The sequence below is a fragment of the Lepidochelys kempii genome, chromosome 1 (genome assembly GCF_965140285.1).
Source record: "Lepidochelys kempii isolate rLepKem1 chromosome 1, rLepKem1.hap1, whole genome shotgun sequence".
Taxonomy (NCBI): domain Eukaryota; kingdom Metazoa; phylum Chordata; order Testudines; family Cheloniidae; genus Lepidochelys; species Lepidochelys kempii.
In genome coordinates this window covers 28,637,235-28,649,974 of record NC_136380.1, presented here as the reverse complement: position 1 = coordinate 28,649,974, position 12,740 = coordinate 28,637,235, and the positions used below count along the sequence as shown (strand labels likewise).

The following is a 12,740-nucleotide window of genomic DNA, read 5'->3' as shown; positions in this document are numbered from 1 at the left end:
TGACCGTTCTTAGGTTCCCTTTAATGTTTGTTTCTCCAATTCTTCTATACGTTTTTACATTATAGATCACATAATTATTCTCCAATTGCCTTTTAGCACATCAACCCTTTTGGTTTTATATAACCTGTACGTTATGCATGTGCAATCTTTAATTTATCCAACTTCCGCTTTTTTTTTTGCTCTTTATGTATGTTTTATAGCATGTCGTTCTGTGTCACCCTTCCTCTGTGTTTTCCCAGTAAAAGGCTCGTTGTTGTTACAGGTTTGTTTGTTTCTACCTTAAAACTTCCAGCACAACATGTTATCTTTGTTTTGTCAGCACAGCATCGTTTTAAGCAGATCAGCAATACGACGTAAAAGAAGAATTGGCAACACCAACTTATGCCAGCAAGGCTTTGGCTTAAGTGTTATCTCATCTAGACTCATTCACTATCCATAATTACAAATTATTAAAGTATAACTCATAAGCTCGTAATCTTACCGTTTAGCAATCCTTCATTTTTATATTTGTCATATTCAGTATGTGTGTATTATCCTCCCCCTTAACCTATGAAAGGAGGAGTGTTATGGAAAACACAACGATTCTTTAATGTCAGCATATCGTATCTTTAGACATGGGTTTTCAAAGCACAGTTTTATTCAAAGTCCAGTTTTGTTTGTGAATCTTTACAAAGAAAACTTTATTAGAAATTTTCCTGTTAATGCATTTTGAAGGGTGTCTCAGTTACAGGGCCTTGATGTTTAGTTGCTTGTAATGGTATCCCAGCAGGCTTGAGAAAGTGTTTGGATGCTCCGTCATGGATCAGAACATTCTGAATCAGCTACAACTGGATTTTTTCTTTGCCCCAGATGGTTACCATGGACTGCACTCTGGCCAGCTGGTATCACATTCATTAGAAAGCTTCCTCTGAGACATGCTTGCTGCTAAAGGAGTTCATCCATTCTGTCATCTGTGGAAGAAGTTAAAACTGGCAAAATAGCATGCAAATGAGCTCCATAGAGAGTCTACCTCTATCTATACCAGTGGTTCTCCATCTGCAGCCCATGGGCCACTTGCAGCCTAATCAGCACAAGCTGCGGCCCATGTGACATCCTCAGGGCCATACAAGTAGTATTGGATGCAGCCCACAATGGTAAATAGGTTGAGAACCACTGATCTATACAGATAAGTGGCTTCTGGCACACTAATGCCCTCTGAAGCAGAGTGCATGAAGTAGACTGGATAGTTCACCTTAGGAGTGCCTAGTGCACTGTGGGATGATGGTGGGAGTACTAAATGCACTAATGAGACTATTAACCTAAATTACCCCCAAGAGTTTACAAGGGCTTCTAATAAATGTTTGTATAAGGTCTAGCCTATTGAGACCCAATCCTGATTGGGGCCCGTAGGAACCACTGTAATATAAATGATATTATATTACACCAGCATTTCTTATTTGTACTGAGTCTTCCCAGCAGAGATTGGCACAATAGTTAAACACACAGGCGTTAACCTTTAAGTCAAGTGCGATGGACTAATAGGAAGAATATACCCCTCAGGGTGGGGAGTGCCTCATTTAATATGTATATTATGCACACATAGAATCCTAGAATCACCTGGAGAGGTCATCTAGTCCAGTCCCCTGCACTTAGGGCAGAACTAATTATCTAGACCATTCCTGACAGGTGTTTGTCTAACCTGCTCTTAAAAATCTCCAATCTTGGAGGTTCTACAACTTCCCTAGGCAATTAATTCCAGTGCTTCACCACCCTGACTTTTTTCCTAATGTCCAACCTAAACCTCCCTTGCTGCAGTTTAAGCTCATTGCTTCTTGTCCTATCCTCAGAGGCTAAGAAAAACAAGTTTTCTTCCTCCTCCTTGTAACAACCTTTTACATACTTGAAAACTGTTACCATGTCCCCTCTCAGTCTTCTCTTTTCTAGACTAAACAAACTCAATTTTTTCAGTCTTCCCTCATAGGTCATGTTTTCTAGACCTTTAATCATTGTTGTTGCTCTTCTCTGGACTCTCTCCAATTTGTCCACATCCATTCTGAAATGTGGTGCCCAGAACTGGACACAATACTCTGGTTGAGGCCTAATCAGAGCGGAAGAATTACTTCTCTTATCTTGCTTACAACACTCCTGCTAATACATCCCAGAATGATATTCACTTTTTTTGCAACAGCGTTACACTGTTGACTCATATTTAGCTTGTGGTCCACTGCGACCCCCAGATCCCTTTCCGCAGTACTCCTTCCTAGGCAGTCATTTCCCGTTTTGTATGTGTGCAACTGATTTTTACTTCCTTTGAGGAGTACTTTGCATTTGTCCTTATTGAATTTCATCCTGTTTACTTCAGACCATTTCTCCAGTTTGTCCAGATCATTTTGAATTTTAATCCTATCCTCCAAAGGCTCTTGGAACCCCTTCCATCTTGGTATCATCCACAAACTTTATAAGTGTACTCTGTATGCCATTATCTAAATCATTGATGAAGATATTGAACAGAACCATACCCAGAACTGATACCTGCAGGACCCCACTCATTATGCCCTTCCAGCATGACTCTGAACCACTGTAACTACTCTCTGGGAAAGGTTTTCCAACCAGTTTTGCACCCACCTTATAGTCGCTCCATCTAGGTTGCATTTCCCTAGTTTATGAGAAGGCCATGCAGGACAGTATCAAAAGCTTTACTAAAATCAAGATATACCACATCTACTGCTTTCCCCCTATCCACAAGGCTTGTTACCCTGTCAAAGAAAGCTGTCAGGTTGGTTTGACATGATTTGTTTTTGACAAATCCATGCTGATGGTTACTTATCACCTTATTATCTTCTAGATATTTGCAAATTGATTGCTTAATTATTTGCTCCATTATCTTTCTGGGTACAGAAGTTAAGCTGACTGATCTGTAATTCCCTGGGTTGTCCTTATTTCCCTCTTTAAAGATGGGCACTATATTTTCCCTTTTCCAGTCTTCTGGAATCTCTCCCATCTTCCATGCCTTCTCAAAGATAATCGCTAATGGCTCAGATATCTCCTCAGTCAGCTCCTTGAGTATTCTAGGATGCAGTTCATCAGGCCCTGGTGACTTGAAGACATCTAATTTGTCCAAGTAATTTTTAACTTGTTCTTTCCCTATTTTAGCCTTGTCTGAGCCAACCTCATTTTCACTGGTATCCACTACGTTAGACGTCCAATCACCACCAACCTTCTTGGTCAAAACCGAAACAAAGAAGTCATTAAGCACCTCTGCCATTTCCACATTTTCTGTTATTATTCCCCTTACCCCCAACTGAGTAATGGACCTACCCTGTCCTTGGTCTTCCTTTTGCTTCTAATGTATTTGTAGAATGTTTTCTTATTACCTTTTATGTCTCTAACTGGTTTGATCTCATTTTGTGCCTTGGCATTTCTAATTTTGTCCCTACAGACTTGTTTGTTTATATTCATCCTTTGTAATTTGACCTAGTTTCCACTTTTTGTAGGACTCTTTTTTGATTTTTAGATCATTGAAGATCTCCTGGTTAAGCCAAGGTGGTCTCTTGCCATACTTCCTATCTTTCCTATGCAGTGGGATAGTTTCCTCTTGTGCCCTTAATAATGTCTCTTTGAAAAACTGCCAACTCTCTTGAACTGTTTTCCCCTTTAGACTTGCTTCCCATGGGATCTTACCTACCAACTCCCTGAGTTTGCTAAAGTCTGCCTTCTTGAAATCCATTGTCTTTATTTTGCTGTTCTCCCTCCTACCATTCCTTAGAATCATTAACACTATCGTTTCATGATCACTTTCACGAAAGCTGCCTTCCACTTTCAAATTCTCAACCAGTTCCTCCTTATTTGTCAAAATCAAATCTAGAACAGCCTCTCCCCTGGTAGCTGTCTCCACCTTCTGAAAGAAAAAATTGTCTGAAAGAAAAAACAGAATTTACATGAAGCTGCTGCTGCAGGTCAGGATGCTGACAGGGGAGAAAAGGATGCTCAGGTGAAACCAAACAGATTTTCTTTTTCTTCCACAGTACAGATGTAATTATCCCAGAGGAGAAGGGGGGGCATGGAGTAAAACCCAGTAGGAGTGCAATCTTGGACAAAGCGAGCACATCGGAGTAGCAGTAGTATTAAGCATCGAATGCGCGGAGATTCTTGCTAGCAGCCTGCCTGAGACGGGAGATATAAAAGTGCTGAAAGAAAACTATACACTGACTGAGTGTCAGATCTGCATAGCTACAGCACTTGTCTGGATCACCTGCTGTTATTTTGGCTGATAATTTTTGCATTTTGTTCACAGTTATGAAGATTGTGCTAAGGAAAGCAAGCAAGAGCTTGTCAAGCCTCCCGCTGACTGGACACAGTATTGTTTCATTGATGAGCTATTTCTGAATCTGAAGAAAGAAGCAGCGTTTCAGAAATGGTTACTCATTATATATGGCTCTCTCTCCTGTACTTAGCTAATGCCTTTGACAGATCAGCAAAGCTTCCCATCAACAGAAGTTTTGAAGGATCTTTTGAAACACCCAGCATCTCCAGTTTTTTTTCCTGGAATAACTATACACTTACTGACTGGCAGAGCTTTGTGGACAGGAGAAGCTATGGGGCAGAGTCTCAAAATCTTACAGTGAAAGCCCTGCTCATTGTGGCATACTCCTTCATCATAGTGTTCTCGCTCTTTGGGAATGTCTTGGTCTGTCACGTCATCATCAAAAATCAAAGGATGCACTCTGCTACTAGCCTGTTCATTGTGAATCTAGCTGTAGCAGACATAATGATAATGCTGCTCAATACTCCCTTTACTTTGGTAAGAACCTGACAGAGGTCTGTTCCCTCTCCCTCTGCTTTTTTCTCTAAACCTTGGGCATTTGTAATGGAAAATGTATCATTTGCCTTTTCTTCCCTTAACAGAAATAGCTTAGTGTGTGGAGTTCGCCTCTGATTGTTCTTACTTGCACTCACGGGAATGACAAATGACACTAGTAAATGCGAGGCTGCAATTTCAGCTTCCTGTCATGTTAAAGCATTAGAGTTAATTTAATGACTTTTTTTCTTTATCCTGTTATATAGAGTTATATTCTCAGTTTATACTCTGCTAATACAAGATAGTTCTATGAGACACTTGCTAGTAATCTTTCCAGACTAGTTTTAAATGTCTGTAGGGATGGAGTCATTACTCTTTGGAAGATTTAACAGGTCTTTTCCTTTTCTAATTGCTATGATCCAGTTAGAAACGTAATAATACTAAAAATTGCACCTGTGGTTTATGCCCAAGGACATTGTTGGCACTAAACTAGTCAGAATAATAGGGCTGTAGTTTCACAGTTTTATTCCCCCCCCCCCCACGAGGAGCTTCCAGTATAATACAATGAATCTCCCTTATTTAAAAAAATGGTTAATGGTCAGCATCATGTTACATGATCTGGTGAAAAGAGATACTTGCATTGTACCTAGATCAGGGATGCAGGAGTATCCATGTATCAAGCAGGGATGGTGGGATGAGGGGAACTGACTTGCTGGCAGTTCTTTGGGTATGGAGGAAAATATTCTGAAGGAAGTCAGACAAATACTTTAGAAGTTGCTCCACCATACCGCCTGCGTGCATATTGCCAGGTCAGTAAAGTGGCACTAATATAACTGTATTTCTGGATCACCTTCCCAAAAGTCTTGACTCTATTTAATGTCCTATTGCAGGCTTCAGTAATCAGCCAATAAATCAAAGGAGACAGAAGTTAGATAAAAGAAAGGAGTGATGTGTTAGCCTGTTTGTGACCTGCAGATTTTTAATAATCCTTTTGGGATGGAAGTCAAAAAAATGACCACAAGAGCAGCTATTAGTGTACTGACAATGGCACAATGAGTCGAATGTCAGGCATGTGAAAAGTACCCTAATTATGCATGTAGAAAGCTAAATATATTATTCCCTGATGGGATTGTTCCTAGGCTCGGTTTGTGAACAGCACATGGATATTCGGGAAGGGGATGTGTCACATCAGTAGATTTGCACAATACTGCTCCCTCCATGTCTCTGCTTTGACTCTTACAGCAATCGCAGTGGACAGACACCAGGTGAGAGTTCCCTTAAGCTAAATGGCCACGAATTGAAAATGCTGGAGCATTCCCTTATTTTAAAATAAGAAATTAAAAACCATTTTCTGAACACCTCAGACCCTAAGGAGTTTAGCACAGGGCACTCTCTGTAAGACTTGTCAGGGTGGTGGTGTATTTTTTTTTCTAATCAGCTCTCTGGTATCACTTAAGGAGGAGGAATAAGTACAATTTAGGGGCTAGAGGGTGTGCTGGCAGTCTGGAATCCTGGGTTCTGTTCCCAGGTCAGCCACTGGCTTTTTACTCAAACCTCTCTGCATCTCTAATAAGTTGGTAGTAATACCTGCCTCAGAGAGGGAGCGTGAAGCTGAATGAACTGCTTGTACTCCTTCAGCCAGGGATCTTAAAGCACTTCACAAAATATTATGTATTATTCTAAATGCAGGTACATGCTGCATCTTCAAATCTTAACTTAATATGCTAAATTCACATAAGAAGCAGAGCTGTCAAATAAATGATTTCCAAGGGACACTAATTTAAATAGTATATTTAGCTCTGGGCAGGAACTGGGATTTCTATCCCAGGGAAAATTTTGCATTTCCAAAAAAATGTGTGTTCTGAACGGGCACACAAGGCGGGATATGCAAAATGTGCTGGGAGAGGAGCGTCCTCCATACATTCCGTTGCAGAATCACCCACATGGAATTTTTCAGTAATGTACAATTTAGGTGCCGCAGCAGCCTGCCTAGCATGCTGAAAGCCCACAGAGCCTGGGTGAGCAGGGAGCCCGGTTGCAAGCTCCACACCAGAGGGGCTGCTGAGGAGCTAGGGAGCTGGCCAGCTTGGAAGCCCTGGGATGCCAGGGCAGGGTGCTGGGGAGCCCGCCAGCCTGGGAGTGGGGAACCTGGGCTCTTGGGAGCTTTCATTTCAATTTTCCCACCAGGAAATTTCAATATTGCAGAAAATGCATTTTCTGTTGGAAAACCATTCGGCTGTAATGATACAGGAAACCCACCAGACTTTGTGTCACTGGTGCTGTCGAATACAAACATTGAAAGCATTTTAAAAACCTCCATTCCCCCCTTTATTTATATTGTTGAATTGGCCCATCCTGCAGACTGATGTGCAAGGGAAGAACTTTGTGCCTGCCCGGGAGCCCACGGAAGTCAACCCATCTCTATGTGGGTGCAGAAGTTCACCTTCGCAGCTGCAGTAGCGGGATCGGGGCCTTTCTTTATCCATTTCTCTCAGCTTGGACTAGGAAAGTTAATTACTTCAGTTCAGCTTTCATTCAGAGTCAAGTTCGCTTTCTGGTTCTGTAACCGGAAGTCAATGGAAGTTGCATGCAGGCAACTCCCATGCAGTGTTGGCTCATTAAACTGCCACGATTACTGCTGTATTTAAGAGTGGGAGATTATGTGAGGAAAATCTCATAATTATTAAAATGTCATCAGGCCACGTGTTTGTTTATTCCAAACAGGTTATAATGCATCCTCTGAAACCACGCCTATCCACTGCAAAAGGCATTGTCTACATCTCTGTCATCTGGATTATGGCAACGTGTTTCTCCCTCCCACATGCTATTTACCAAAAACTATTCACTTTTGAATACAGGTAAGGCTGATCCCTGCTTTTGATCTGCAGAAACATATTGGGCCAGATATCCAGCAGGGACAAGCAAGTGTAGCCTCATTGAAGACAAGGGAGCCATGTGAATTTACACCAGCTGAGGATCTGGTCCATAGTGTACATCTATACCTTTCCCAATGGCTACTCTTCTAGTATTATTCATCAACAACAGTGTGTCAGATGCATCAGGCCAGATACACAGTTTGCATAAATTGGCAGTTTACACCAGCTAGCGAACTGGCCCATTGATTGAGGCGAGGATTGGAAAGGAGGCCCTAATTGGTTCTTATCTAACCCCAGCTCTAACTCTGACTCCCTGACCAAGTGACTCAACCTCTCTGTCTTAGTTTCCTCTTCTGCAGAATAAAGATAATAATACTACCTGTCACCCTCTGTTGTGAGGGTTAATTAATGTTTGTGAAGTGTTTTGCTGATGGAATGGGTCATAAACATGATAGACTTTTTATTACTGTTTACATACAGAAGTTCATTGAAAGGTAGAGAGAGTTTCACTTCACTCCGAAGAACTTAATTTTGTGCAGCTGGTAATTAGACGTTGCAATTAATTAGTTTCGTAAGGAGATCATGTCATGCATGCTGTGAGAAATTAGTCTGATCACATTTCTTGTAAGCTACGCTATGGGCCACCTCCTCAGTTGGTGTAAATTAGCATAGCACTGCTGAAGTCAATGGAATGATGTGAATTTGCACCACTTGAGGATCTGGCTCTTTGGTTTTATGACAGGAGTCTTGTCTTTCTCTCCCTTACTGTGATACCCAGGCATATTTGTTCATTCATTGTGATCAGTCCTTTTATCTGCAGTGAAGAAGTCACCCGAAGCCTATGTCTCCCAGATTTCCCTGAACCAGCTGACCTCTTCTGGAAGTATCTAGACTTAACAACATTCATTTTGCTCTACATTCTGCCCCTTTTAATCATCTCTGCTGCCTACCTGAGAGTGGCCAAGAAACTCTGGCTGCGCAATGCCATTGGGGACGTGACCACAGAGCAGTACTTCACCCTTCGGAGGAAGAAGAAAAAGACCATTAAGATGCTGATGGTGGTGGTTGTCCTCTTTGCTGTTTGCTGGTTTCCTTTAAACTGCTACGTCGTCCTCCTTTCCAGCCAAACTATTCGTACCAACAATGCCCTGTACTTTGCTTTTCACTGGTTTGCAATGAGCAGCACCTGTTATAACCCCTTCATTTACTGCTGGCTCAATGAACATTTCAGACTGGAACTGAAGTCTTTTCTCAACATGTGCAAAAAACCACCTACCCCGAGAGAGCACAGGTGTCCATCCACAGTTCCATCCTACAGAGTAGCCTGGGCAAAAAACAGCAACTTCAAGAGGTCTCAGGTCTCCCATGTCCTTCCATCAACCTCCAATCTCCAGTCAGGAAAGACAGACATCACTTCAGTTGAACCTATAGTAGCTGTGAGTTGAATGATGCAATAAAATGGGAGCACGTGGGGTACGCACCAGGATTGCAGGCGGATTTGGTGAAAGCTGATGAGTGTGACGTAGAGACACGGGAATCCTTGACTACTTCACTATAATGCACACACAAATGTGTGTGCTGTTTGTGCAGAGAACCCAGAACCACAGGAGTCAATGCATTCCTATTAGCAAGAGAGTTATCTCTTTAATGCAGACTGGTAGTATATCTATACAGCGTCCAAAGAGAAGACAGACAGCATAGCTATTGAGAAGGGGGGGGGAACCCTTTTCTTTGTCAGGCTGACTTTGAACTGGTGGCTAGCAAAGAACTCTCTGTGTATCTGTAACTATTATCTGACGGTAATGCTGTCCAGTGCGGTCCTTTTTCCTCGGAGGTTTGTGTGTGTGTGTTGACTGTTGTTGAGCTAGAACCAAAACACTGAAACCATTATCTAAGTACATTGAGTCTCAGTATTAAAAATGTCTTTTAGTGAACACAGGATTGGTAGAGACAATTTCACCGTTATGGTGCTGCTTGAATCCAGCCCAATTTAGGAGTGACAGAAAGCTGTTACCATGGCTCACAGGCTGACTGGCTCTTTAAGGCAAGCCAGGCTCAACCTTGCCTATGACCTAGCAGCCATTTCCCGCTAATGGTGTTATGGTAACTTACTACAGGGTCCTCTGGGTGGGCCTCAGTTTCCCTACTTGAGGAAGGGGCACGCAAGCCCCACTGCAGAGGCAGATTAGGCTCCTGTGAAGGCAGCTCAGAGGGAAGGCCCTGAGGACACTTCAGTGCAGCCATAGAGGGACAGAAGAATTATTATTTGGGTGTTTAGCTTGGACCTTTTGTTACCCCTGAAAGGGACTGAACTTAGGTGACTTAGCCAAAGGGCCAAGTCACCTAAGACCTGGTGAGAAGCAGAGGGCCAATAGGAGGTGGTGGGAATGAGGATCCCTTGCAGTGTTGCACTCTGACACAAGGGTGCACTGCATGTGGTTAGTACACTACGTTACACCTTGTAATGGGTCTTCATTGGCCCGTGTGATATATGGTTTTGTCTTAGTCCATTTCCAAGTGAAAAAGTGTCTGCATCACAAGTACCATCACCCAAACTATCATCAGAGATGCAATAGGTTGGATGGACATGGAAAAATGGAACTGTGCTATTACCCTGATAGATGCTTCCTGGAAGGCAGGGTTGAGGCACACTGAGGGAAGAAACTGTACTTTTTAAAATACATAAACAAAAGATGACTTTGGACTTCTGGCTGACAGTTCAGCAAATTTTGCCAGGAATTTTTTTAAGGAAATCTAGGTACAGTCCCATAAAATCAAGTAAATGAAAGAACATTTAGGCAGATCCTATGGTCAGAGAATTAAAATCAGGAAATAATTTCTCAGTGCATTGAAAGTACTGCACAAGCTCATTTAGAACAGTAATGTTTACAAACCAAATTGTATTTGGTTTAGAATCTTCTTTGCCAGAGTATGTCTGAATCATCATCACGTAATAGCTAAGGAATCCTCCAACTTACATCTAGAATTTAGCATTGCTCCTTTGCTCTGTAATGCAGTTGTGTAGCTGTTCTCAGTTCAGAGACGGAGGGACTATATATGTTCTCTTCTAAAGTGCTGTATACATTACCTCTTTGAAATTGTGTACACACAAACTATCTGCTTTAAAATAGTAGGACTGATGGTGCATGATGTCAGGCAAGGAAACTCCAGAGCCTCCAAAAGCTGTGCCGTGAGCAGTGATGTTTACCTATGTGTTCATGGTGCGGAAATCAGCTGGCCATCATCAGCGTATTGCTCCCAAAGGTGCCCTGTTCTACATGAAACACTCAGCAGCTAACAGTAAAAGGAGAGAGAAGACTGTTGTTTTAAAGGAAAATAACATGACTGGAAAGAGAAACCAGTTGTAACTGATGTCCTGTACCAGTTTCTGGTGCCTTTGACTTGTGCCAAGTTTTTCATGGATGTATATTTACAGAAAATAAAATGTATGCAACATTTATTAGACTCCACTGAAAATCCTTGTTTCAAGGTGGTGGAACGTGATGTTGTGGGAGCAGCAAGTGGCAGTGACCAGCAGCAGTAGAGAGCAGTGGTAGCAACAGAGGCATTGCCTGATGCTCCCGACCCCCACCGGGGTAGGAAGGGAACCCTGTGAAAGCACCTCTGAACTCTGGGTCTTCGCTAGCCAGGGACAGCAACTGTGAGTGGGATGCAGAGGAGAGAGAGGGAAGTGATGTGTTAAAAGGACATTTGTTTGTTGGCCTTTCCCACCACATGGTGGGAAACTGAGGCAAAGGACACTGCCCAACACACTGTGGGGTTGGGATTTTTCTTACAGCTGCATGCTTTTGAATATGGTTGTGTTGTTTTCCCAAACTAATGCTTGGTTCCCTTTCCCTTTTAATAAAAGTTCTTTTGTTTTACACAGACTCCGTGCGTGCAAGAGGGGAAGTATTGCCTCTTAGAGGCACCCAGATGTGGTTGTAAATTTTTCCAGATTACTAGGTGGGGGCTCAAGCCGGTTCTGTTGCTGCTGATTCCACCTGGCAGAAGGGTTACCCTGCGAAAAAGAATCACAGGGACATATATCAGTGGAGGAAGATAAGTAATCTAGGAATGACCGCAGGCCCTGTGCTCTCCACACTGTCATGGGGAACCCAACCCAGTAAAGACAAAGATTTTTAAATTTCTGCACATTTAAGTGAATCAAGACCAGATTTTTCAGTACCTTACAAGACTGAGACCTTAAAAAGGAAGAAATGCATTTGATAGCATATTGCCAATAAGAAATCTTTCAGCACTTTGTTAACGTGGTATTTTTTGAACTAGTTATGTAATAATTAACCTTCTCCAGCACTTCAAGAGGAGACTGGCCACCAATATTAAATACTCTATAAAACAAGTCCAGGTTAATGCATGAAAAGAAACGTCACTGAAATACTCTTTATTGACGTCAGACAAATATACATTCGTGCTAAAGAAAAATACCCTGCAGTGATTTTCAGAATCTGATGGTTTTTCCCAGCACTCTTTTTTTATTTGTTATCTAGATAAGTAAAAAGGGAAAAACTGAGGAGGGTTAATCATTAATATCTCAATCCATCATGAAGTAAATCAATGGAATTTGTTTCACAGAAAATTGCCCAAGCTGTGCCAAAACTTTAAGCCTTGAATGGGGGTAATTTTGCTGAAATCTATATGTTTGGTAATACATGAAGGTAATTACTGAATGAAGTTCTAGGTGCTTAATTTAATTGTGACATTAACACCAGTGATCTAAAATTATCACCTAACACCTCATAAGTGGCAGAGATGACAGGGATAGTTTACTTTTCAGAGAGGCAATGGTAGGATGAGATGAACAAGGAGGGACAAAAATAATTTGCGACATTAATACATCTAGTATACATGGCCTTCCAGTCTCTGAAGCTGCTTTCCCCTTAAAAGACAGAGTACAAAGCAGCAGGAAGATTGGAGGTTGTGTTTACTCCTTGACAGGAAAATAAAGCCAGCTGTCATTATACAAAGCATGCTTTCTGAACAATTGCTCTTTCTGTGTTCCGCCCCCAGGGTAACATGTTTTTATTTAGCCAGTTTTATCCAAGTGCAAAAATTAATGATTCATA

General features: G+C 41.9%; 1 protein-coding gene across 1 annotated transcript; it reads left to right on the top strand.

The window, feature by feature from the left end:
• The first annotated feature begins 4,354 nt into the window (after nt 1-4,354).
• GPR83 (G protein-coupled receptor 83) lies at nt 4,355-11,487 on the top strand. The gene is made up of 4 exons (XM_073318725.2): nt 4,355-4,780; nt 5,917-6,042; nt 7,502-7,635; nt 8,474-11,487. Exons 1-4 carry the CDS (start codon nt 4,394-4,396, stop codon nt 9,096-9,098), a joined length of 1,272 nt encoding a protein of 423 aa, XP_073174826.1. The 5' UTR covers nt 4,355-4,393; the 3' UTR covers nt 9,099-11,487.
• Nucleotides 11,488-12,740: the final 1,253 nt, after the last annotated feature.

Excerpts from the sequence above, each read along its gene's own strand:
- GPR83 (XM_073318725.2), top strand. The coding sequence starts at position 4,394 with ATGGTTACTCATTATATATGGCTCTCTCTCCTGTACTTAGCTAATGCC. Across the intron at positions 6,043-7,501 it reads TCGCAGTGGACAGACACCAG|GTTATAATGCATCCTCTGAA; the intron begins GTGAGAGTTCCC and ends TATTCCAAACAG. Across the intron at positions 7,636-8,473 it reads CTATTCACTTTTGAATACAG|TGAAGAAGTCACCCGAAGCC; the intron begins GTAAGGCTGATC and ends TTTTATCTGCAG.